At 41.3% G+C, this 23,595-nt stretch overlaps 8 protein-coding genes across 13 annotated transcripts in view; 5 read left to right on the top strand and 3 right to left on the bottom strand.

The window, feature by feature from the left end:
• LOC134179834 (tryptophan 2,3-dioxygenase-like) overlaps window positions 1–3,136 on the top strand; it is a 6,869-nt gene extending 3,733 nt beyond the window's left edge. For all 5 annotated transcript variants that reach the window (XM_062646814.1, XM_062646813.1, XM_062646815.1 and 2 more), the window contains 12 exons: window positions 10–77; window positions 133–195; window positions 250–387; window positions 458–495; window positions 571–652; window positions 1,655–1,765; window positions 1,868–1,924; window positions 2,069–2,123; window positions 2,196–2,253; window positions 2,320–2,399; window positions 2,491–2,581; window positions 2,884–3,136. In XM_062646814.1, the coding sequence (XP_062502798.1) occupies window positions 10–77; window positions 133–195; window positions 250–387; window positions 458–495; window positions 571–652; window positions 1,655–1,765; window positions 1,868–1,924; window positions 2,069–2,123; window positions 2,196–2,253; window positions 2,320–2,399; window positions 2,491–2,581; window positions 2,884–2,971 (929 nt within the window). In that variant the 3' untranslated portion in view covers window positions 2,972–3,136. The remainder of the gene's footprint in view (window positions 1–9; window positions 78–132; window positions 196–249; window positions 388–457; window positions 496–570; window positions 653–1,654; window positions 1,766–1,867; window positions 1,925–2,068; window positions 2,124–2,195; window positions 2,254–2,319; window positions 2,400–2,490; window positions 2,582–2,883) is intronic.
• Window positions 3,137–3,744: 608 nt separating this feature from the next.
• Window positions 3,745–5,790, top strand: LOC134179423 (tryptophan--tRNA ligase, cytoplasmic-like). The gene is made up of 9 exons (XM_062646310.1): window positions 3,745–3,981; window positions 4,047–4,155; window positions 4,259–4,378; window positions 4,448–4,630; window positions 4,694–4,794; window positions 4,855–4,967; window positions 5,046–5,219; window positions 5,291–5,431; window positions 5,494–5,790. Exons 1-9 carry the CDS (start codon window positions 3,849–3,851, stop codon window positions 5,659–5,661), a joined length of 1,242 nt encoding a protein of 413 aa, XP_062502294.1. The 5' UTR covers window positions 3,745–3,848; the 3' UTR covers window positions 5,662–5,790.
• A 459-nt stretch (window positions 5,791–6,249) lies between these two features.
• Window positions 6,250–13,145, top strand: LOC134179449 (slowpoke-binding protein-like). Its single transcript, XM_062646345.1, has 15 exons — window positions 6,250–6,401; window positions 6,469–6,539; window positions 7,859–7,974; window positions 8,036–8,113; window positions 10,951–11,021; window positions 11,098–11,178; window positions 11,245–11,355; window positions 11,418–11,513; window positions 11,658–11,743; window positions 11,816–11,913; window positions 11,976–12,082; window positions 12,323–12,376; window positions 12,430–12,495; window positions 12,559–12,626; window positions 12,683–13,145. The coding sequence occupies exons 1-15, from the start codon at window positions 6,366–6,368 to the stop codon at window positions 12,972–12,974; spliced, it is 1,431 nt and encodes a 476-aa protein (XP_062502329.1). The 5' UTR covers window positions 6,250–6,365; the 3' UTR covers window positions 12,975–13,145.
• Window positions 13,146–13,184: 39 nt separating this feature from the next.
• Window positions 13,185–15,465, bottom strand: LOC134179450 (alpha-soluble NSF attachment protein-like). The gene is made up of 11 exons (XM_062646346.1): window positions 15,318–15,465; window positions 15,178–15,257; window positions 14,977–15,093; window positions 14,855–14,901; window positions 14,694–14,771; window positions 14,570–14,625; window positions 13,867–13,951; window positions 13,710–13,814; window positions 13,585–13,653; window positions 13,481–13,531; window positions 13,185–13,416 (listed from the first exon to the last, which is right to left on the bottom strand). The coding sequence occupies exons 1-11, from the start codon at window positions 15,407–15,409 to the stop codon at window positions 13,315–13,317; spliced, it is 882 nt and encodes a 293-aa protein (XP_062502330.1). The 5' UTR covers window positions 15,410–15,465; the 3' UTR covers window positions 13,185–13,314.
• A 187-nt stretch (window positions 15,466–15,652) lies between these two features.
• Window positions 15,653–17,109, bottom strand: LOC134179667 (alcohol dehydrogenase-like). Its single transcript, XM_062646603.1, has one exon. It carries the CDS (start codon window positions 17,107–17,109, stop codon window positions 15,997–15,999), a length of 1,113 nt encoding a protein of 370 aa, XP_062502587.1. The 3' UTR covers window positions 15,653–15,996.
• Window positions 17,110–17,550: 441 nt separating this feature from the next.
• LOC134179556 (aspartyl/asparaginyl beta-hydroxylase-like) lies at window positions 17,551–19,031 on the top strand. Its single transcript, XM_062646484.1, has one exon. The coding sequence runs from the start codon at window positions 17,657–17,659 to the stop codon at window positions 18,878–18,880; it is 1,224 nt and encodes a 407-aa protein (XP_062502468.1). The 5' UTR covers window positions 17,551–17,656; the 3' UTR covers window positions 18,881–19,031.
• Window positions 19,032–19,236: 205 nt separating this feature from the next.
• On the top strand, window positions 19,237–21,699 carry LOC134180449 (transcription termination factor 1-like). The gene has a single exon (XM_062647599.1). It carries the CDS (start codon window positions 19,246–19,248, stop codon window positions 21,367–21,369), a length of 2,124 nt encoding a protein of 707 aa, XP_062503583.1. The 5' UTR covers window positions 19,237–19,245; the 3' UTR covers window positions 21,370–21,699.
• Window positions 21,700–21,742: 43 nt separating this feature from the next.
• LOC134180596 (ankyrin repeat, PH and SEC7 domain containing protein secG-like) lies at window positions 21,743–23,590 on the bottom strand. 2 transcript variants are annotated; one of them, XM_062647783.1, is made up of 2 exons: window positions 22,118–23,590; window positions 21,743–22,065 (listed from the first exon to the last, which is right to left on the bottom strand). In XM_062647783.1, the coding sequence occupies exons 1-2, from the start codon at window positions 23,310–23,312 to the stop codon at window positions 21,926–21,928; spliced, it is 1,335 nt and encodes a 444-aa protein (XP_062503767.1). In that variant the 5' UTR covers window positions 23,313–23,590; the 3' UTR covers window positions 21,743–21,925. The 2 variants fall into 2 exon arrangements, with proteins under 2 accessions (XP_062503767.1, XP_062503768.1); XM_062647784.1 differs by having other exon boundaries at window positions 21,924–22,065; window positions 22,114–23,590.
• Window positions 23,591–23,595: the final 5 nt, after the last annotated feature.

The raw sequence follows: 23,595 nt of genomic DNA, 5'->3' as shown, positions 1-23,595 counted from the left end.
GCTCGCCAGTGTATGAACTGTGGTTCAAGGAAATCATCCACGAAATCGACTCCGTCACGACGCTCATGGGAGCAGAGGTGCACGTGATTGCAATGCGTTTCGATGATATCTTTTTATCATGAATTTGCCTAGGCTGTAGATGGTGACATGTTCACAATCATCTCACGTCTCAATAGAGTCTCCGTCATCGTGAAGGTCACATTCTACTCGATGATTCGTATAGTATTAGACCAAACTGTGTTTTCACAGATTTTGGTCGAACAAATTCGTGTTCTTGAAACTATGACGCCACTGGATTTCCTAGATTTCCGTCATCTTTTGTCTCCCGCCTCTGGATATCAAAGCCTTCAGTTTCGACTTATCGAAGTTAAACTCGGAGTCAAGGAGGTGACGTAACATGTTACAAAACTCTTTTTGATACAACTATACGGAACGAATTAAGATGTTGTCGACACAGAGTGCCAGACTTAAATATGGCGACGACTGTACCTTTAGGTTAGTCCTAGACGCACTTCGCGTTATGCCTCTTGTATTCGTATATGACAAGAGATGTGACCGTGTGTATATTAGAACACCGTTTGAAGAGCGACAAGACTTGCGTCAGAAGCTAGAGACGGCCTGCAGGAGCTCATCTTTGTTCGACGCTGTCGAGGTAGGATTTAATAAAACCAGTGGTTAATTAATATATAAACTTAGAAGTGATTGCATGTATATATATTGCAGCCGTTGGGAGATAAAATTTAGGTAGACTGTTTAGAGCTCGGACCTTTCGATTTTATTAACGTCTAGCGTTTTGTGTGTATAGTGATCGACTGACACCATACGATGCATACATTGGTTTATATTTTAATTTTAATTAATTGCTACGTGCGTATTTAAATGGTAGCAGGGATGTTTAGTGTCTCTGTTCGTTTGTTTGTTTGGTTTTGTTCCTCATTGTTGCCCCCAGTGGGAACTATTTCATTTGTCAAAGAAAATTCAATAAATAATAATAAATAATAATAAATAATAATAAATAATAATTTTTTAGTACTAAACAACATGATATATTTTAAATACTGTCCATGTCAATAATACAGCAATCGCAGAAACTCTAAAAAACTCAAACTTGCTACTCTATCATAAATCAGTTTACGCAGTGAGGCGAACCTCACTGCTGATGATGTCAATTTCTTCTGCACGAAAGGGCCTGTGCTTTGCCGACCTGCTACCTCGGATGATAATAATAAATAATAGTAATAATAAATAATAATAAATAATAATAAATAATAATAAATATGATGAGAAGTTGGCGAAGTACAGCGACTTGCGAGTGGAGATAAGCCGCATGTGGCATTGTCGAACACTGGTGGTTCCGGTGGTGTTGGGAACTTTGGGCACAGTGCACGCAGGTATTGCACGGTGGCTGGACATTATTCCAGGTCATCACAACCTGCAGCACTTACAGAAAACAGTGCTTCTGGGATCTACTCGGATCCTTCGTAAAGTCATGTCTTCTTTCTAGACAGCCGTGATGGTCTAAGTACTTCTGAAGCAGGGTTTGCTTCCGGTACTTGTAATAGACTTTACAAACCAGACTGACCTGTTTGAGCACGACATAAATAATAATAATAATAATAATAAATAATAATAATAACAATAATAATACATGCAGCAATGGTTGACACGATGGACGGTTTGGGAAGAAGGGCAGCACGTTGGATTCTGGGAGGTCTACCGGGAAAGTGTTGGTGATATTCTGGCCGCAAAACAGACAGAAATAGAGGTAAGGATGTGCTGCTCTTATTTATTATTACTGTATTATTTAGCTGTTGATTGCTTTTGTTGTAATTTATATACTGTATTGTAATATATACTTTATTGTAAGAATGAAGAAAGAAAAGAGGTCAAGAAGTTGAAAGAGGAAGACCTTGTGTCGCAAAAGGTAACAGAGACTGCAAACACTTTCGTTTTCGATAGATAGTAGCTCTTCCGTACGGAAAATATCCTCATCATGCATTAACTAATCGCGCGCGCGCGCGAGTGTGTACACTTCTATTGTATTCTAACATGCACTGACATTCTATAGACTTTCTTTAACGATCTCCTTGATGAATCAAAACATGAGCAACATGTAGAGAAGGGTAACAACAAAGCACAACGCATGGTGATACTCATCCGTATCCTTGGTATTGCATGTATACTTGGTTATCTAGGCAATCGACGATTGTCGCACCAAGCTACAAGAGGGGCTCTAATGATAAGTCAATATAGGTTGGTATGCTAGGTGCAGCAAAAGCGTCAAGTTTTTCTACATATTTCTTTATACTGTCTATATAGGGACGAGCCATGCTTTCAGTCTTCCTACCAAGTGCTCTGTCTGTTGATGGACATCGATTCTCAGCTGATGCACTGGAGACGTGAGAGACTTTAACTTAATTAGATGATATCATATAGTCGAGCGTATCGCGATGCATCGGCTGTTTAACTAATCTAATGTGTTCATTGCAGACAACCATTCTCTATTTGTGCAGCGTATGATCGGACACAAAGTGGGTACGGCCGGATCATCGGGATATCGTTATTTGAAAGAAACTGTGAGGTAACGTTTTGATTCTGATGTGACAATGTTAGTCTAGATATCTTTTTTAGTCTTTAATTTTTATTTCAACACACACACACACACACACACACACACACACACACACACACACACACACACACACACACACACACATTGATATTTCTAGCGTTCATTGTTTCTAAAATCAATGACTGTTTCCATATAAAACGAATAGATTGTTAGTCTGTTTGTGCTGCGTTTCACGACTATGTACTAGACACTGTATATACTGTGTGTGTACACGCTGGTTGTGTTGTGTAGAGTGTTGTGTTTGTATATAGTGATAGATACAGGGTTTTCTCTGATCTCTTCAACCTCTCTTCCTACATCATTCCTCGCAAGCACATTCGACAGCTGGCTCTACAGTAAATGAGTGCGTAGATCATCTCGTGTGACAAGCATGCACACTGCAGAAAGCAAGAACAGTGACTGATGGTCGTTAGTGGCGTCTAATAGTCTAGATAGCAAGAGTTTTTGTGTTTTGACTAGCGCGTGTATTGCTCTAGCACATTATTTCGAATGCAGCTGTGTGAAGTCTTACGTGTGTCGTCGAACGAGCCAGCTGTTCGCAAAAGACTAGACAGTTGCAAACTTGCATGCATGCACCGCGCACGGCACGTCTCTCTAGTCTAAAGTCTAGCACTGCCATGGTATCTAGTTATTACCTGGTAGCTCGTCTACACCAAAAATGGCAATAATTTTTCCGTCTTTTAGTGTCGGGGCAAGGTGTAGTGCTCTTCTCTTGTGTGTCTTCTAGTTAGAAGACATGCAGTTCTCCAAAATTATCACATCTACCAGTCTAGATATTGATTGCAGAGTGAGATAATTCGTTCTCTAAGCACCCGTATAGCTAAACTCGATTGACGTGTGTACGTGCATTAACAAACTTTAAAATTTGACTCTAGAATTACACACAGTTTACGTGTTTAGTTAAGTTTAGTAATTAGAGTAGACGGTATCGTGATGGATTTCTAGGTAGTCTTGATCTGTGTCTGAATCATGCAGTTTGATAAAACTCAATTAAATAAGACTTTGCACTTTAAATTAATTAGTAAAAATTCTACTCTAAAAAATTTCGAAAAAAATTTCGTACAGTAGGTGTGTAATTGGAACACGTGAGTGACACATGATCATCTATTGGTTTCAACTAGACTACTCGAGTAGGGAATTGTACGGTACGGTCGTCAAAACGTCACGTTTAGTAGCAAGAAACTTGTTGTTCTGTAAGTTGAGAGGACGAGCGAACATGGCGGCAAGCGCTGAAGGTCGAGATGAGCGAGCGAGTCCTGTAGGCAGAGACGACGATTCCAACGAGCAAGAAGTCAATCCGTGGTCCGTAAGAGGAGGGGAGAAAGGAATCGACTACGCAAAATTGATTGGTAAGTAAACACAACTCGAGAATCCGTCGCGTTTGTACTAAATGTGTCACGTGATCTAATTGTAGAGAAATTTGGCAGTCAGGCAATCGACAAGGAGCTGTTGGATAGAATGGAACGCGTCACAGGACGACAAGTGCATCATTTTTTACGTCGACGCATATTTTTTTCACACAGGCAAGACAGTTTGCAGTAGTCTAGTGAAATACTGCGTTCTGTTGCACGATCGCTTTCGCTGTAGTGTTCTTGTACTTTTCGGTAAGCGTTATTTTGTGTGCAGAGATATGAACGCGGTGCTAGACAACTATGAATCTAAAAAGCCATTTTATCTATACACTGGGCGCGGTCCGTCATCTGAGGCTATGCATCTCGGTCATCTCATTCCATTTCTCTTTACAAAGTAATGGACTTTTCCAGTGCTGGTATCGACAATGTCTATGCTCTGTGTGTTTTTTAAATTCAATTCTAGACACGTGCAAGAATTGTTCGACATTCCACTTGTGATCCAGTTGACTGATGACGAAAAGTTCTTGTGGAAAGACATCACATTGGAAGAGTCGTATCGTCTAGCATACGAAAATGCAAAAGACATCATTGCTTGTGGATTCGATGTCGACAAAACGTTTATTTTTACTGATCTCGATTATGTCTCGTGAGACTGATAATTCATCGCAATAATTGTGTTGTTGGCATGTATATGTGTTATGGTATTTAGGTGTGAACCTATGTTCTATCGAAATATATTGAAAGTGAGAAAGTGCGTCACGTTTAACCAGGTGAAGGGAATCTTTGGATTTACGGAAAGTGATTCGACTGGTAAGATCTAGTGAGCAAACGACTCAAATTATGTGTTTAGTGTTATATTGTTTGTTGTAGGAAAGATTGCATTTCCTGCTGTGCAGGCAGTGCCAGCGTTCAGCAATTCCTTCCCAAAGATATTTGGTGATCGGACAGATATATTTTGTCTTATTCCTTGTGCAATTGACCAAGTGAGTGAGTGAGCACGAGCGATGCATCGGTCACATACGATTACGTGATTGTCACGTGACTAATACTGCATCCGTTAGGATCCTTATTTTCGTATGACACGTGACGTCGCCCCTCGTCTAGGCTATCTCAAGCCAGCGTTGATACATTCAACATTCTTTCCAGCATTACAAGGCCCCAAAAGCAAAATGAGTGCGAGCGACCCGACCTCATCAATCTTTCTTACAGACTCACCAGCTCAAATCAAGAAAAAAGTGTGCAACGACAACGACAACAAGCTGTCGCAAATTTCAAGTTTAATTAATTAATTCATGCTGTTGTGTAGATCAACAAGTATGCATTCTCTGGTGGTCGAGATACTGTGGAAGAGCACAGACAACACGGTGGAGACACAGCGATCGACGTGTCGTATCAATATTTGTCATTCTTTCTGGACGACGATGAGAAACTAGCACACATTAAAGAGGTCAGAAGTTTCTACACAAGAATATGAGTTTCACGTGTGGCATTCTTACTCGTGTGTTTCAGGATTATGAGAGTGGTCGAATGTTGACTGGTGAACTCAAGAAGGTGCTGATTGATGTTTTGACAAAACTCGTTGATGGACATCGAGAACGTAGGAAGGCAGTCACCGATGACGTGGTACGTCAGTTTATGACTCCTCGACCGCTTAACTTTGACAAGTCTTGCAAGTAGAGTATGGTTGAGGATAGAAAAGAGTTTGGTTAATATATATGAGTTGGAAAACGATAAGTGTTAATGGGTTTTCGGATTTAGAGAAATCAGGGATGCATTTACTTTCATTCGTCGTTACCACTAGCAACCACTTGTGGTAGTAGATCAATCTGTGTCATTTCTAATGTTTTGTATTGGGTAATTGTCTGATGCTGCTAGAGATTGTCATCTCAAGGTGCAATCACAGACTGCAACAACGCTTAATGCAGCGTGTTTTATGGAATTGAATTTTATTTGTAGAATAATTTATTAATTAATAAACATAGAATAGGTGCTTATTGAAAGACAAATATATGTGACACCAGATTCTGTAGAAAAGGGTGATGACATTTAATACATAATCATACCATAGGACTGTAATACTCACTTTCTTGATTAATTAATTAGAGGTGTGTGTATGTGTGCGTGCGTGCGTGTGTGGTGGTGGTGGTGGTGGTGGTGTGTGTGTGTGTGTGTGTGTGTGTGTGTGTGTGTGTGTGTGTGTGTGTGTGTGTGTGTGTGTGCTCGCGCGGTTACTATATTCTGGGTTTCCGAGGCCATGACGCACACGTGTCACGTGCACGTATGCTTCAGCACGCTGGTGGCGACGTTGTGAAGTCACATGATATTTGTAGACTATCCTCGTTGACTGCCTGCGTGTGCGTCATTCATTTGGAGGTGGCGATATGACTGTCGGAGAGTTTCTCGAGTCACACGTCTGGGTAAGACTGTTACATACCTACCGCTCGCTTCCGTCAGTTGAGACGTTTGGCACGTTTTGTCTCGCAGGTTCCTATCCTTGCTGCTTGTGGTTTGGGAGTGATTATAGTATTGCTTGTATGGTGTATCTGCTGGAGGCGGTAAGTTGCTGTGATTTATCAATTCTCGTCGATGTGTGAAAGCACAAAAAGTGTGTACAGAGCACTTTCGGTCATGTGACTTGTTGAGTATTTCTTTTCTTCTGTTGATTGCACTAGAGAAACGTTACGCATGTAAAAGGTGTAGTCTCTTGTGCGAGAGAGTTCATGACAACTTAATTAGGTTAAATACATTAGGTGACATATGCAGGTGGTGTGTCATGTGTGATAGGGATGATTGAGAGGAACTAAAAAATAACTTTTAATAGCAACATTCTTACAGCCGTTGACTGAAAATGTGCATTGAGCATCTACTCACTGTCTACAGTGTTCGAAATTTTATGGCAGACTTGGTTGTCATTTTGGCAATGTCACATAATTTTAGTTGTCAAGGTGTTATGACTTTACATATATTTCATAAATATCAATTAATGATACTGATTGTTCTGGCAAGTAAACAAACCCCAGGACTTCCTATTTGGCAGTCCTAGTCTGACCTGAGTAATTCACTATTCTACTCTACAGCATCTATACAAAAATATTGGGTCTGCTATAACTTGAGTGACTTAGTCGGCACGATGGCAACCTTGCTTGAATAATTGGTCGTCACATGAACTCAGTTAAGCATCAAATGACAGCTTGGCAACCACTCTTTCAAACACCATGTCTACCAGTTGTTACCCAAAGCATGAAACATCTTTTAGGTATAGCAGTGCAGTTTGGTCACGTGAGCAAATAATTTTATTGAGTCATGATTGTGACATCACCATTGAACTTGAGGAGCGTTCTTGGTTTTTTAATTAATTAGGTCACTACTTGTTTTTGTTTCTGGTTGGATTTGTTATTGCTACTTTGTACTGCTTGTACTTAATGGGCATGGTATGGCAGATGTTTAGTCTGAAAAAAGCAGACGAGTGCAATGGTACATGCACATTTATGGTGAAGGAAATTATAATGTCCAGATTGTCCAGCTCTCTCAATTGGGGTGTTTAGAAGAATTTACAGACGTGTATGCTTGCACACTAACAAACAAACAAACACAAACATGCACACATATACTGTATTACATAAAATATTTTATTTTTTATTTCTTATTTATTTATTTTATTTCTCATTTATTTATTTTATTTATTTTTTATTTTTTGTTTATTTTTTTATTTTTTCTTTCTTTGTTTCTTTTATTTTTATTTATTTATTTTTTATTTCTATAACTATTTATTGATTTTTTTGAAGTAAGTCAAGAAAAGATGATATAGTGGACGAGTCACATAGCTGCTAGTGCTCTTAGGGCTGTCCATTTTACTGGTACTTATGCTCATTAGGCACAGAAGACGAACCGTGTATGTACCATTAGCCGGCTCTGTTAGCGAAAAGTTTGACGGAGATTTCTCAGAATCCCTTGAGTTGAGTAACCATAGTATTGAATATAAACACCAAGGTAGATCCAGATTTAAAACAAAAAATGTGCATGGTTGTGAGATATGTTTCATGTGGTGTAGAGAGTGCTATGCTGAGATGTCAGTATTATTTGCGAACAACCCAACTGTACCACGTCATCAGTCAACACGAGCAAATGGGTATGTATGGTCATGAACGTGCAAAATATTTATGGAAACTTAGACAAGTGTATGAGCAATGGCAAATGGATAGATTGTCATTTGGACGCAATCGTACGAGATTGCATTGATCGTTTGACAGATCGACAACTATGTAGATGAAGTGTAATAGCTTATTGTGTGTACTAGTTTTGATATAGGAAATATATGTATTGGACAGACAGATAGACAGACAGAAGACAGGAAGGGGTCCAGTTTGGTCACACAACTCAATGGTCTCTGCTTGGTCCGAATGTTTGAAACGTGTGTGTCACTTCCTCACACTATTGAGCCAAGAGACTGTTACAGCAGCTCTCAATCCAGACCTGACATAGCTGTCCATAATGCAACTGACTTAATTAATTAAATGTTGAACTTGACATCTCTCTGGCACACTCGTGGAGCTCAGAAGTAATTTCACATGCAGCCACAACGGATGGATCAGCAGCTTCAAAAAGGAAGAAAAGAAGATAGAGAAGAACAGCAAAGAAAGGCACACTGGTGGAGGTTCTCCTTGCTTGATTCCCTTGGTTTTCAAACATTTTGGACATTGGGGGAATAGCGGAGAGAACTTTCTTCACCAGATCTCACTAACATCACGTGATGAAGATGGAAAGTTGAATTTGATTGAATTTAAAACGTACTGGCAGCGAACACTGTCAATAACATTACAACGTTGCAATAGTAGTGTTTTAGCTAAAAAGACTGACGGAATAATTTGTAGCTACAAACACCAGATGGCTGTTTGTTAGAGTTTTTCTTCTATGACCACTATGGTCGTTTATCTTGAACTCTACATATAACTCTTAGTGTTATATGTAGCTTTTCTGTGCTGCCGTTGATGTTTTCAATAAATATTCTTTGACAGACAGATAGACAGACATGCAGACAGATCGTCATTAGTTATCATTCCATCTCAAGAAAGAGTTCACCATTGTGATTTGCTAGGACCAGTTCTTTTTGCGATGAACATTTATCCTATTTTATCTGAAATACAAAACAACATTCCTGAAATCACACTGCTTGCATACTTGGATGACATTTTCTTGGTGGTTAGTCTGGACAGAGTGCTTGCAGCTTTCAATATGCTTCAAAGTCTTTTTCAACCATTAATTTGTCTATCGATAGACAAACCAAGTGTGAAGTTTTCAGTCCCAATCTTGCTTATCTCACTGGCTTTGATGGAATTGCAGTGAGTTATGATGATTTGATTTTTCTTGGTATACCGGTTGGTACATCTAGCTTCGTGTCTGCTATGTACTAAGGCTGCACATTCTGGGGACCACCTTTGCTACCAACTTGAGATATTAGAAGAGCAGAGTTCAATGCTACTTTTAAGACATTGTCATATTCCTAGACTTGATCATTTGGCTAGATCTGTGGAGCCTAGTTTGCTATCTGAAGCTGCTTCCATCCAAGATTTTCAATCTCAGAAAACATTTGTTCATCTTGGTGAGAAATATGTGAATGATCAGGTTTGGAAACAGGCAGGTGTCTCCCTATTTGTATGCGTGGGAGATTCCAGAAATTGGTTGATGCTGCTCCAACTGCAAGAGATGAAGCAAGATTTCGTTCTCTTCAAGGAAAGGGCCAAGCGCATGGTTGCATGCATTACCAACTTCATTTGGTTTCCCACCCTTTGTTAATTTTGCTTGGCGAGCTGTGTGAGATTGAGTCTGTCTATCAGAATGGTTAGAATCTTGTAACTGCAACTCTCCTCTAGACAACAGCGGCTACCATCTCTCAGACCTACGGTGGTCTTGTTTGGTCACACGAATGCATTGTATCGGTTTGGTCAGAATGCCTGCGAAGCCTCAGAATTCACCATCATTGTGAGCCACGGCATTGCTACACTACTTCTGATGATCGCCTGGATAGAGTCATCCTTGATTCAGAAACAGGGTCAGATATTGATTTAGATATTGCCCTAGCTCTTCCGTGGAGCTCAGATATTTTTCCAACATTGAGCAGTGTTGACGGAGCGGCATCCCAAAAGTGAGAAGAGAGAAAACATGCTAAATATAGAAGCTGCAAGGAAGAAAATCTATTTGATTCCACTATTATAGTTATGGAGCATTTTGGTAGATGGGGAGATGAAGCTAGAAATTTTCTTTAACATTTCGGCAACAATCAGTAGATGAAGTTGGCAGACCTAACATTGGCGAGTTCATGGATTTTTGGAGGAAGATATTTCGATACAACTGCAGAAATGTAATGTGAAGATTATTATAAGAAAACTGTCATTGCATGCTTGAGGCTGAAGATGTGAGTGCTGAACCATTCAGCAACCAGTTTTTCAGTCATTGACTATAGGACTTTAGTTTTTAGTTTAAGTTAGATTTCTTTAGTGGTTGCCTTTTTTCTTGTCTTTAGATTGTATTGTTTTTAGATTACTTGTTAGTTGGGGACTCGTAAATTTTGTGATTTAGCAGCAATGTATGATAGTTTGATGTTGGAAAATATATAAAGGACAGACAGACAGACAGATAGACGGACAGACAGATAATTTATTCTCATACAGATTCTACTTGTACATATGCTAGGATTTTAAAATACAAATCAGTCCTTGCAAACAACAAAGTCATTAACTAATAGACTTGACCTTGAATGTTAAAATCAAATAATCTATCTAAATCACCATGATTAGGTGACAGTTTTGACGACAGACAGACAGAGACAGATGGACAGACAGACAAATCGACACACACACACACACACACACACACACACACACACACACACACACACACACACACACACACACACTGATAGACAGACAGATTGCACTGATATATATCTCTACACATTCTTCATTCTAGGATCACGAACAAACAAGAACTGGTTTCTCGTAAATGAACCCAATAGCCAAGAAGACCTTTTACTCTGCATGGTAAGTAGTACAGCAATATCATCATCAATACATGATTTCGCAACTCAACACAAATATTGTCTGTCTCTACCCACAGCTCCCTAACAGCACTTCGTTTATTCTTCCTTTCACGAAGCAAACGGCCAAGACCCTAAAAGACGTTTTTGGCAGTTTGAAGGTACGCACCGTACATCACACTCACTGTTATACAGCGCCATATAGACTGATGTGTCTTGAACTGTAGCATCCGTATGTCCAACCAATTCGAGGAGTCGACTTCGATTCGGAGCAATGTTACACGGTGCTAGTGCAGCCGTTCAGTAGCAGGGGCAGTCTGAGAGATCTCGTTCATGGGGTGGGGATTCATATGGCGGTCGAGTATGGGATTTGATTGGATGAATTTTGTAATCACTGTAGGTGAGTCCGCTCGAGCGCTCGTCCAAGAAATACTCCAAGAGAGGCAAACCATTGAGTAGTGCTGTTGTAGCGAGCTATGGTCGTCAGGTTCTTGAGGTTTGTGACACACGCACATGCACACACACACATGCACGCATGCACACACAGGCATGCACACGCGCACGCGCACACACACACACACACACACACACACACACACACACACACACACACACACACACTGTTGTGTTTGTCGTGTAGGCTTTGAACTTTTTAAAGAGTAAAGGCTTTCCGCCGTGCACGAACTTACACACGGGGAATGTTATTGTGTACAACAGAGTTTGCCGGTTTGTTTGAATGTTGACTATTTCTAGTTGAAGTCTGAGTGTTTAGCTTGAGTGTTATATCTATGTGTGCAGTCTGAGTGGCCACGAGCTCTCTCTACTGGGTCATATACCAAAGATGAAGAAAGCCATCAACAAGAAAGACAAAGACGTTTGGGAACCGATGCTATTTGGTAAGTAGTGAGCATATACTCACATATTTGAATGTTAGAATGTGATTTTATTGTTTTGTCAGGGCATATGGTGTATGAGATGGCGTCTGGTTTGGCGTTGCCCGATCACGCTTGCTCAATGCACGAGAAAGATTATAGACATTGTGAATCGTCGCCGGATGTGACACAGGTGAAGTTGAAAGAAATCGTTGTGGAGACATCGTGTGTGTGTGTGTGTGTGTGTGTGTGTGTGTGGGTGTGCGCGCGCGCGCGCGTGCGTGCGTGCATGTGTGTGTGTGTGTGTGTGTGTGTGTGAACACTGGTAGAGAATGACATGATTTTACTCACATTTTTGTTCGAGCATCAACCATACAGTATCTATAGTATACTATTCTAAATCTGTTCAACTAAGTGACATGTTTATGAGTAGGTGTTGCGGTTCATATTTGACAATGAAAGTGGCCAATTTCCTTCAATTGATCAAGTGAGGATTTGTTTGTTGGATGGCAGTAATTCGTGAAAGCAACTTTTCTGTAGATTTGCAGTCACCCATTCTTTGCCAATGTCGTGTTGAAGGAATTACGATCATATAATCCGTCTACAGTAAGTGTGCTAGTCATACAGACTGCATTCCTAGTACCTACTATGTCGTGTTGTGCTTGTTAGTTTACTATCTCATCAAGTGGCAAGTCTCTTCTCAAAGCTGTTCGAAAAGGCAGAGCACCATCATCAAGGCAAGTCGCTTGACCAATCTATTTGTTGCACACCAGTTTCCATTGTCGTTCTACAGGAAGAGCAAGTCACTTCACCGAGTAGACGACACAGCAAGTGAGGCTTCATCAAGGACTTCTTCACGTGGTCCATCGCGCGCCAGCTCACGTAGACCTAGTAGCGGCCATTCAACTACTACGTTTTATTCAACACTTCCTGCTCGCCCCCCTGCTCCCATAGTCGCTAAACATCGACCCGCTTCCAACCCACTGCCATCTGGGGCAGGAAGAGGTGCATTGCTGAGTCAGATTCGTGTTGGAAAAAGGCTCAAGAAAACAGAATCGAATGACCGAAGTGCAGCTAGGATTTAGTGTCTAGTGTGGAAGCTTACCAGTTACTGGTATCCACTGTCCTTCTAGCAATACGACTTAGTAGAACAATCGAGGTACAACATACCATGCATATATATTATTTTGTGACAACTGACAATAGAAGAGCACTTGTGTAAAACTACAATCATATCTACAGCTTCGCATGTCACGTGACTACATACCAATTCTCACTGGATTTCATGCACGGTATACTGTAATTGTCGTATTATTACAAATGACCATATGAACAGCATCACCCACCCACTGACATTGCATTATGCACATCTGACCTTGTAACACAACTACACAACCTTAGAACATACAGACAATCTACGGTGAGTTATCGAAGAGACTCGTCTTCACCACCCATCGACTTCTTGATTTTCAATAGAATTGCAGTGTACCACTGATCAAGACGTGAAATTGCGTCATACTCTTTCACCTTTATATACCAAGCAAAATTGCACTATCTGTATGCATATCAACATTAGGTAGGGGGCTCTTACAGCCTCGGTGAATGCATCCACGTTTTGCTCTTCAAATGATTCATTGATTTTCTACCAGCAGAGTGTAAAGAAGGATACAAACGCACTAAGAAACGTAACCTGACCTTCAAAAGTTTGCACTCTCTTGTGTCCTGAAAGGCTGGAAACATGTCAACATATTTGTCGACTGCTCTCTACAGAAACAACGTCATTTGGCGATCAACTATACTGGTGTCATAGTTGGTCTTACTTGTCCAGCTAATGGATCAACACACATCTGCAATAACGCTGCACGAAAAAAGTGGTCCTTAGCACTGTATTTCAAAAGAGGAACTTCTATAGAACTCGCAGCAACCTGACAAACGATAGTCTTTTTAAATTTTCCATAAAAACACATCACTATCAACCTGCTCATAGATTTCAATAGCTTTTTCGTAATCTTCCAGTTGGGCTTTGTAATAAGCAACTTTAAGGAGATTCTTGTTGGCAGCACTGTCATACAATAAGTATAAAACAAACAAACAAATGAACGAACAAACAAATCAAGGGTGAATTCGTTTAGGAGTGTTATTGCTTCGATCCTCGCACCAAGCTAACCAGTTCAAAGACAGACTTTGCTCCTCCTCCTAGCCCCAGTTACCAATCTGTCACGTGATTGCCGCTTTAAATGCGCATGCGCATAAACATGACGGGTGTGTGAAAAGCCCTAAACAGGTTGTTCTGAGCTGCCACCCTTTGCTAGGTGTCGTCTGCTGGACAGGTAGACTGTGGGCACTGTACTCTGCTAGCCGCCTGGTGGTTGATTTCCATTGACTAGCTCCGTAATTTGTCCTTCTAGGCCCATTACTTTTCAATCAAATGGTCAAGTAGTGACAGCAGCTCAGGCACAGGGTGACAAAGACAGTTGAAATTGAAAGTTCATTTTTGATATCAACAAAACAGTTTGGCAGTCCACCATACCATCCTCCGTATTTTCCTGCAAAACCGCTCCATTGTACTTAGAAACCAGTTTAATTTAATTAATCAACCAGTGCCAACATAGAACAACCAATCGAATGCACCCCAAAATCTAGTGATGGCAAGTACACCAACTGATTCAATCAACTTAACCTGTTAGAGTTTTCTCCCTTGAAGAAATCTGCTGCCTGTTCGTAGTGAGCAATACACTGACACAAACCAACGACACACACCACTGGCATAACAAAACAGAAAGCAAGAGAGTAAAGCACTCAACCTGCTCAACATCGACGACGTCAGTCTCATAAATCTCAGCTATAGTAACATGATGTTTGGCAGCAATCGTAAACCGACCCTTAATTAATTAATAAAAAAATAAAAAATAAAAAAACACAAAAATGAAAACCAGCAAGCACAACAGCAAGACCAACAGTCTACCATGTCCGTAAAAATCTCTATAGCTCTGTTAAAACACCGAATCGCATCTGAAAGCAAGAAACGCATCACAAAATCCAATTACCACGACAACCGGTACCCAATTGCACTTGTCAGTCTGTCACCTTGAAAGCTCGACTTCTTGTAACACGAGGCGGCATCAACAAACTTCTGAGCGCATTCGTGCTTCGTCTGAAGACGCTCCGCGATGCTGGCCGCCTGCTCAAACGCGTTTCCGGCCGCTGGAAACGAATTTACGTGCGACAGACAGACACATGAAGAGAACGACAAGAGATAAAAACGAGTAGGAACGAAATAACACGTACCACTCCATTTCTTCGCCATCTTGAATGAGTTCGCCGCTCTGGCGTATAAGTCGGCGGCTTCTTCGAGTTTTGCACTGCCTCTGGAGCAAATTTGTGTTCGACAGTTTGTTGTGTGGTCGTCTATGTCAGACGTCGCTTACCCGAATATTCTGCCGATAAAGCCACTCGCTGATTTTACTTGGCGTTCTGCCTGCGCCATCAGTTCGGCAGCTTTAGACTCGCTGTCTGCCATTTATTCGCCTCGCCTCGTTTGCATATGACGTCAGCTTGTGCTATGCTCATGCGCATTAGACATAGAATGGATTACAAACTAATTATGCAACTGTAGGATGTGTGTAGGCTTTATCAATAGTTTTGTCTAGAATTTCAATTGAAAATATAGATCAATAATTGTGTGTGTGTGTGTGTGTGTGTGTGTGTGTGTGTGTGTGTGTGTGTGTGTGTGTACTATATAATAACTAACAATTTCCTTCTCTCTGCAGCTGTCTGTGTCATGCCTGTCCTTACCTTGTTCAATACCATTTTCTTGTATCTCCGCGCGCGCGCGCGCGCGCCATTTTGCATGCAGTATTGTACTGTATGTATATCTACATCCTTTCTAGCCAATCAGCCTGCATGTTATCTCTAACAAACCAAACTACAGTACAATACCATCATGACCTACACCTAGCCGCTGCATTAATGGCTGTCTGTACAGTACCTCTGCCTACAAACTGTTTGTTAATAAATTTAAAAAATAAAACAGAAAACAATGACAAAGTTTTCCAGTGCTTGAAACTTGAAGTGCAGCACCACTATGGTTATCCAATTAAGTTCATGTCAATTAGGCTTTAAAATAGCACGTCCGTTAAGTTGTCCTTTCTTCATTTTTTCGAATACATCTTGTAACTCATCCAAACGATGAAATTCATGAGTTGGAGCATGTATCCCTTTGTTTGACACCAACTGTACAAGTTCTCGCAAGTCTGGCAGAGATCCCGTGTAAACCGCGGTAACTGTGCGAGAACATAGAGGCATGAAAGGTAGACATAACTCCAAAGATCCTCCAAAGAGACCAATCATAACACACATACCACCCTTTCGAATGCACTCTACAGCAACGGCCGCAGTAAACGATGAATTGACAAAGTCCAATACTGCATCGACTTTGCCATTACTGGTAACAGTAACGGCTTCAGCATTCATTGCAATGTCTTTATCCAATTGAAATAAAACTGTTTTGTCTGCTCCAGCTTTCTTAGCAGCTGAAAACTTTTCGTCGTCCACTTCTGCACATATGATGATTGTCGACTTTGGAAAACAAGTTCGTGCAAGTTGAAGACCCCATAATGCTACCCCACCAGCACCAATCACCATTAACTTTGGTGTTTCTCCAAGGTCAGCAGTCACTGTAACAACCGGCATCGCCTTCTTCACAGCAGAATACGAAGTGAGACCAGCACAACCGAGCATACAACCCGTTGCACCATCGATGTGCTCTGGCAGTGGAATAAGGTAGCTCACGAGGTCGACTGCAACGAACTGTGCGTATCCACCAGGAATATCAAACCCTATCTCCTTCTTTGATTCTTCACACAGATTACCTAACCCATTCAGACATCGACGACAATCACCACATCCACCCCAAGTGTAGACCACAACCCGGTCACCAACTGACACGCCGCACCCTACTGCTCGTGATCCCAGAAACTCGACCACGCCCACAATCTCATGACCAGGAATCTTTGGGTAAGAAAATCCAGGGCGCTCGACAAGGTTTAGCACCTTGCTCTGGCCAACAGTTAGGAATCCATCCCAAATATGAAGATCAGAATGGCATACACCAGAGTAGAGAATGCGAACTACGGCACCCTTTTCCGGACACGCTGGCAAGGGCACTTCGGTCACGGTAATAGATGCAGGATAGGGATTCGTGATCTCGCAGCGCTTCATTCTAGTGGCAACACAACACGAGGACAGATAGATTAGAGCCCGGATATTTGTTGTGTTGCTTCGATGCTGAGAGTTCGCAGCGATACGCAGGCTAGAGACCCAGTGCTGGAGCTGTACTATAGTTGCAACATGTATGCAACTGTTCTCACTATCTAGTATGTGGATGTACCAGTGAGAATATGAGTTTTTAGTGCTAGAGCCATAAATGCATGAGTAATAAGGTAGGCGGTCTAGATTATTGTGTCTAGCGTTTTCACTTTATTAACGGTTTAGTCCCTTGCAGCCGTGCAGTTTCGACTGCCATGCGACCGTTAGCTCTAAATAGGCTATTGATCGCAAGCAATTGACCTAGTTAATACAAACTGCAATAAAAGATAAATTTCTAAATACAATGCAAACACGTTCAACAAGAGCACACCACGCCCATACGCCCCCCTCACGTGCGCCATTGTTGTACACTACTGCAGCGATCGGTGCTTTCCTGGACAAAGGCAGTCATTCAAACAAAGCATGTGTGCTGAATTTCGTTAGAATTTAAAGAGCAGCAATGTGGAGAGTCTTACTGCTTGGTATTCTATTCTCTAGTCTGACTGAATGCAAACAGAGCAAGACTGTAGTTCATACGGTAAAGGTGACCGACGAAGAGGATCTTGTCTTTCATCAGGACAGCGATCCCTGCAAAGTGCTGCGCAAATACTGCAAAAAGGTGCAAGCAATAGCCTACGACTCGTGCTTCTCTCAACTGTATGAGCTCACACTCAAACAATTCACATCAACTTGGAGCCAAGTGAAAAACTTGATGTCGTTCACGGTGTCTTTCTTTCTCAGTTGCAAGCCATTCAATCACAGACCAAAGCTGGGAACCAAAACAATTTATCACGACACTGTTGGTACTGGTGGGGAAGAGGTGCTGCAAGTTTCAGTACGAAACAGTACAGAAATCATAGAAGAAATGTATGGCTATTTGCTCAAGGCGTCCAACAGAGATGCTAAGGCTCTCCAACAGTTCAACGACCGTCGACCCAAACTAAAAATGACTAATGAGGAGAAACTGGCACTTTATAGCAAATCTATTCTGCTTCTACCGACTAATCTGTTTGTTGTTGATCAATTTGGTCTGGCTCTTATGGCAACAGATCATAAAGATCTGGCAAACACACTGTTTGAGAATGCCGTTAAAACAGGACTGTGGGGCCATCCCATGCAGCGACCGGTTTCAAAATATGTTCGATATTTACCCGCCAAGCCATGGCTTGAACCTAAACATTTTCCATTCCTCAGAAAGTTAGAGAAAGGATACAAGAAAATAAAAGAAGAATTTCTCACTACTCTCAAGAACAATCCTGAGCTGTTTACTGAGGAAGCAGAAAATCTTCATGTTGGTGGAAACTGGACCGAGCTTAGACTCAAGTCATCGGGTCATGGGTTTACAAAAGCAAGCGAATCTTTCCCTAAAACAATGAGGATCATCAATAACTGTGGTCAGGAATTTACTAGCATCAAATTCTCTGCTATTCAAGCAAATACTCATATTCAACCTCACACAGGACCTACCAATGAGAGACTACGGATCCATCTTACACTCATACACAAGGGAGGGGCAAAGATACGAGTTCATGATGAATGGCACACTTGGGTAGAAGGAAAGGCGATTATTTTTGATGACTCTTGGGAGCACGAGGTAGTTAACGAAGGAACAGAACCAAGAGTTGTACTCATCTTTGACATCTGGCATCCAGAACTTCCAGAAAACGAACGAATAGTCCATTGACAGCAATCTTGCAAACAGCACTAGACATGCACTCTAGTCACATGTCATCAGTTTTATGTTTTGCATATTTAGTTAATAAAGTAGTCAATCTGTTTCAATACAAGATGTAACTCTAATCACAACCTAGCCTACTATACTAATTTATAGTAGATCCTATAAACATGCTATACACAATGCTGACATGTAGGTGTAGCCGTCAAACTAAATCTATAAACAGCCTAGGTACTCTCAAAAAACAAATTTTTATAATAACCGGACTTACAGTAAGTTGAGTAGTCACAAAATCCCCATAAAACGGCAGAACAAAGATGTGCTGCGGGCTCGCCGCGCAGAATCAATCTGTTTGGAAACTCGAGGCTAACACGATGGAGAGAAAGAGTAGAAGTACATGTACTGGTAGTAACAAGAAATTGAAAGCAGAAGGAGTGCACCATGCTTCACTTAGCAGCTTGGGAGAGCCAAGAAAGAGAAAGAAACCGTTCTTGTATGAAGGAGAAACAAAACAGAAACGAAGAAAACTAGAAGAACAGTTGGATGGCAACGATAGTAGTCAGAAGAAACGGAAAAGAAGGAAGCGGTTGCGTGAAGAGCTCGAGAAAGGGACAGTTACAGACATTAGCAGGGATGTCCTACCTGAGAAGTTGACTCTATCAGATCAAGTTGGTCTATCGCACAATGAAAATGGAAAAAAAATTAGCAGTTGTTCTGACAATGAAACGAGGGTTTTCAAAAATCCACTGGATCAAGTAGTGGTGAAGAAAACAAAGAAAAAGAAGCAAAAGAAGCAACAGCAAAAACGACATGCTAGTGAAGGCTACACAAGTGTTGATGTTACACCTAATGAAGACGGCGACACTCCCCTTGATTGTTCAACAAATGATATGAATGAATTTCAGTCAACAACTGGTGCCATGGAACGGACAGAAAAGAAGAAAAAGAAGAAAAAGAAGAAAAGGCAGAACAGACTTGCAGAAACAGAGGATGTGAGTTGTGCATCCATCTATTCTACTGATCAAGAAACTTCTCGAATGAAGAAGAAAAAGAGAAAAAAGAAACACAAGTTGAGTATGCTACCAATAGATTCTTCAAGCAATGACAAGATGTGTGACCAAGAATTCAATAGTGCCAATATTGATGACGATGGAAGGCATCCAGCACGAAAACAGAAGAAACGAAAGATAACAAAGTGTTTTACTACTGCCATCATGAGTGACACTTTAGTATGTGACAATCTCAGTGCTTGGGATGGATTTGGAAATAATGTAGCTCAAACAGGTAAAGTGGCAAGTAAACCGTACCCAAAGTCACAGAAGGAGACAAAGAAAAAGAAGAAAGGGAAGACTCAGAGTGTACAGAAGCAAACGTTCAAAAAGCGTATTGTCTCTACAGACTACGTATCAAGTACAGCTTGCTCATCATCTGATGATGAAGAAACAAGAAAGGATTCTTGTAGAAGTGGGGATCATCATGACAATAGTTTTTTAACATTGACTCACAATAGACGTGGTAAGACTGTTGGAAGGGAATTGGATGACGTACTTGACTTATTAGATGATGATGATGACTCTCCAGATGAATATGAATCTCTACATAATTGGCATGCAACACTAGACTCAAACAGTCGAAAAGAAGCATATGAAAGTGGTGCAAAGAAAGGAGTATTTTCCAAGCAAGAGATTGATCAGATTTCAGCCAATGTGAAACGATTCTGCACACGTCACTCAATCAAAGACCCTGCTGAAATTGCTGTTGGTGGCTGGTCAAATAGTACATATGGCCGTGCAAAGAGATCTGCATTCTTTCGGTTTTCGTGTCGTCATGTTCCTCGAACTGTGTATTCGGTATATCGATACCTGAGAAGGATACTTGACGACACAAACTACAAAGGCAAGTTCACAAGAGAAGAGAGTGAGCAACTAGACAGTCTTTTGTTGTGTCATGGTTCACAGTGGGAGATGATTGGTAAGTTGATGGATCGAAGCGGTCAGTCACTGATTGATCACAAGAGGTCTGTGAGTGATACTAAAGGTCCATGGACTGAGCAAGAGGAGAAGAGTCTTCTAGAGGCGATAAAGTGGGTAGCAGAACAGAAGGGATTGCAGTTAGACCAGCTACCAGATACCGACATTCCTTGGACGGTTGTTGCCCAGAGAGTATCAGAACGAACTGTTGTTCAGTGTCGTAGCAAATGGTTGTTGAATCTCAAGTGCAAGTTCAGAGATGGTCGAGTGGAAAAATGGAGTAAATTTGATGATGTCAAACTTATCAATAAAATTAATGAATGTGGGGCTATGTGTTTTGCTGATGTGCCATGGAATGATTTTGTTGCTGGTTGGCCAGAAGCTGGATCGTTTCACAAGGTGAGACAAAGGTTCTCACGTTTGAAACAAATGGTGCCCGATGCCAATGCCAAGACTTTTGAAGAGATTATGTCCTATTTGTATGAAACTGTAAGACCAATGTTGTTACCTCCTCAATATCAGATCTAGACCAAACCTCATATGTCTGCTGCAGATGATTGTAATGTCAACATTTCATAAATATCTGCTGATCACGTCACTACAACACAAAAAATTGGGTGACTGTTGACAGTTGGATGTTTAGCCTTCTGTTTGTACCTGTACGTATGTGCATCTGCTGATGTCACAGAACACTTAATCTGACATCTGTATCTACTTTTTTATGCTGTAACCCTAAGGCTGGCATTTGTTGTGTAAACACAACCAGGTGTGATCTAAGGGACAGTATCCTTAGACCATGAGTAGGATTTGGAATAAAAAGGTATAAAGTAATGTAGAGCTCAATCACTATTCATCTTGTTGTGATCGACTACTTCAGCTTGCTTACTGTCACAAGGTGTTCAAAGTGTGAAGGTTCAAAGTTCAGTAATCGTTAACCAATTTGATTACTTGCAATTGATTGATGACAAACACCCTACATATACTGTCTTTATTACCCATGTATGTTAGTCTGTTATCTTTCAAATATCCAATGAAGACAATGTCTTAATTAATGACAAAGTATTTATGTATGCTTGAAGTGACGTCAATCAGAAAGCCAATCAGAGAATCCATCCAGCAAAAACTCCTTTAATCCTGTAGGAAGTGGAGCAAAGTGTAAACGACCGGGGCCAAATGATCGAAGGAGAGCGACTTTGCACTGAATCTGCAAAGACCTCACTTTACCTATGCAACAAGGCATTTCAAACTCCAAGTTTGCATAATAATTCTAACATACCAACATATGATTGAATCATCTCAGTCACCTCCTTGACGCTGGCGATGTCAGCTGGAGAATTTCCATCATTATTCAAGGCTGTAGGATCGGCTCCTGCTTCTAGCAAGATTCTAACAAAATCAATTGGCTTTTCAGCTTGAGCACAAATGTGTAATATTGTACTGCCAGCATTATTTCTTGTCTCTAGGTCAATCCCTGGTACATGACTCAAAAGACGAATTATAATCACTGATGATAACATTCTAGAGCCACCATGAAAGTCAATAGGGGTAATCATAAGTGGAGTCTTGTTTTCTGTAGACTGTACATTCACGAGTGCTCCACGAGAAATAAGAAGAGAAACAACATCAGCACGCAGACGATAACTTGCGATGTGCAGAAGAGACAGTTGGCTTCCATAGAGCCACCTGCCACCTTGCAAATTTACTTTGGCACCATAATCAAGAAGTAGTTTGATGATTTCTACCGGACAAGTCATATCGTCTATTGCCATGGCAATGGATGTTTTATCTGAGATCTGTGTGTTTGGGTCAAATTCATGTTCTAGCAGCCACTTCACCATATGGACATCACGCAACCCTATAGCTATATTCAGTGGAACAACTCCTGATTTGTCAGGCACATTGACTTCACAGCCTGCTGCGACGAGACCCTCTACCAATTCAATACTACCAGAAGCAACTGCAGTAGAAAATACACCCCGACCACCAAATCCTTCTAAATTAACATCAGCATGAGCGGCGATCAAGCTTCGAACAACACCAACACTTGGCAAGGAAACGGCATAATGAAGAGGTCGATCACCAAACCCCCTTCTCGGCTTGTAGTACAACCGCATAATTTTTCCTGGTGACAAAGGAATCACTTTGCAATTAGAAGGTGTGTTGGGATCAGCACCATATTTCAGTAGTATGTCAACACAATTTCCTTGACCGTTCAATAGTGCTACGTGCAGAGGCGTGTCTTCAGTGTAAGTCTTCATATTCACTTCTGCACCGAGACGTAGCATCATCTCTGTGAGTTGCTCATCACCCACAGCACAAGCAACATGAAGTGGTGACTCATCAAAACTTCCCAGCGCGTTGATCTTAGCGCCGTGTCTAAGTAGGACGTAGACGCATTGTTTATTTCGTGTCGCCGTCGCCACGTGCAAGGGTGTTATGCCACGTTTGTCAGACGCTTCAAAGCGACCCATAATGAGGATGATCGATTTCGTGTTTGTACGTGTCGGGCTCCTCTCCACAGACAAACTTCTCGGCAATTTTGCGTTTACATTCAGTCGAGGAACTGTATCGAGCAGCAGTCTGAGAAGATCATCTCGTCCGGTCCAGCACAGTGTATGCAGCAAAAGCACAATGTCCTCTAGAAATCTGCTTCGAATACAGCTGCGACAAGCAGCGCTAAGCTTTAGAGGCCTAGAACTGAACTTGAGCAGTTCGAGGTTATTCCACCAACTCCTAAGCTTTTCCAGTGTCGAT

Source organism: Corticium candelabrum, chromosome 5 (genome assembly GCF_963422355.1).
Source record: "Corticium candelabrum chromosome 5, ooCorCand1.1, whole genome shotgun sequence".
Classification (NCBI taxonomy): domain Eukaryota; kingdom Metazoa; phylum Porifera; class Homoscleromorpha; order Homosclerophorida; family Plakinidae; genus Corticium; species Corticium candelabrum.
The sequence above is the reverse complement of the archived record's forward strand: the minus strand, read 5'-3'. Positions and strand labels throughout refer to the sequence as shown.

Coding starts and splice junctions, on each gene's coding strand:
- LOC134179556 (XM_062646484.1), top strand. CDS start 17,657: ATGTGGAGAGTCTTACTGCTTGGTATTCTATTCTCTAGTCTGACTGAA.
- LOC134180449 (XM_062647599.1), top strand. CDS start 19,246: ATGGAGAGAAAGAGTAGAAGTACATGTACTGGTAGTAACAAGAAATTG.
- LOC134179667 (XM_062646603.1), bottom strand. CDS start 17,109: ATGAAGCGCTGCGAGATCACGAATCCCTATCCTGCATCTATTACCGTG.
- LOC134179423 (XM_062646310.1), top strand. CDS start 3,849: ATGGCGGCAAGCGCTGAAGGTCGAGATGAGCGAGCGAGTCCTGTAGGC. Junction 4,379..4,447: donor ATTCCATTTCTCTTTACAAA/GTAATGGACTTT, acceptor ATTCAATTCTAG/ACACGTGCAAGAATTGTTCG. Junction 4,968..5,045: donor TTCCTTGTGCAATTGACCAA/GTGAGTGAGTGA, acceptor TGCATCCGTTAG/GATCCTTATTTTCGTATGAC.
- LOC134179450 (XM_062646346.1), bottom strand. CDS start 15,409: ATGGCAGACAGCGAGTCTAAAGCTGCCGAACTGATGGCGCAGGCAGAA. Junction 14,772..14,854: donor TAGAGATTTTTACGGACATG/GTAGACTGTTGG, acceptor TAATTAATTAAG/GGTCGGTTTACGATTGCTGC. Junction 13,952..14,569: donor AAGGGAGAAAACTCTAACAG/GTTAAGTTGATT, acceptor ATTGTATGACAG/TGCTGCCAACAAGAATCTCC.
- LOC134179449 (XM_062646345.1), top strand. CDS start 6,366: ATGACTGTCGGAGAGTTTCTCGAGTCACACGTCTGG. Junction 11,744..11,815: donor GTGTACAACAGAGTTTGCCG/GTTTGTTTGAAT, acceptor CTATGTGTGCAG/TCTGAGTGGCCACGAGCTCT. Junction 12,377..12,429: donor AATTTCCTTCAATTGATCAA/GTGAGGATTTGT, acceptor ACTTTTCTGTAG/ATTTGCAGTCACCCATTCTT.
- LOC134180596 (XM_062647783.1), bottom strand. CDS start 23,312: ATGGGTCGCTTTGAAGCGTCTGACAAACGTGGCATAACACCCTTGCAC. Junction 22,066..22,117: donor GATGATTCAATCATATGTTG/GTATGTTAGAAT, acceptor CTTGTTGCATAG/GTAAAGTGAGGTCTTTGCAG.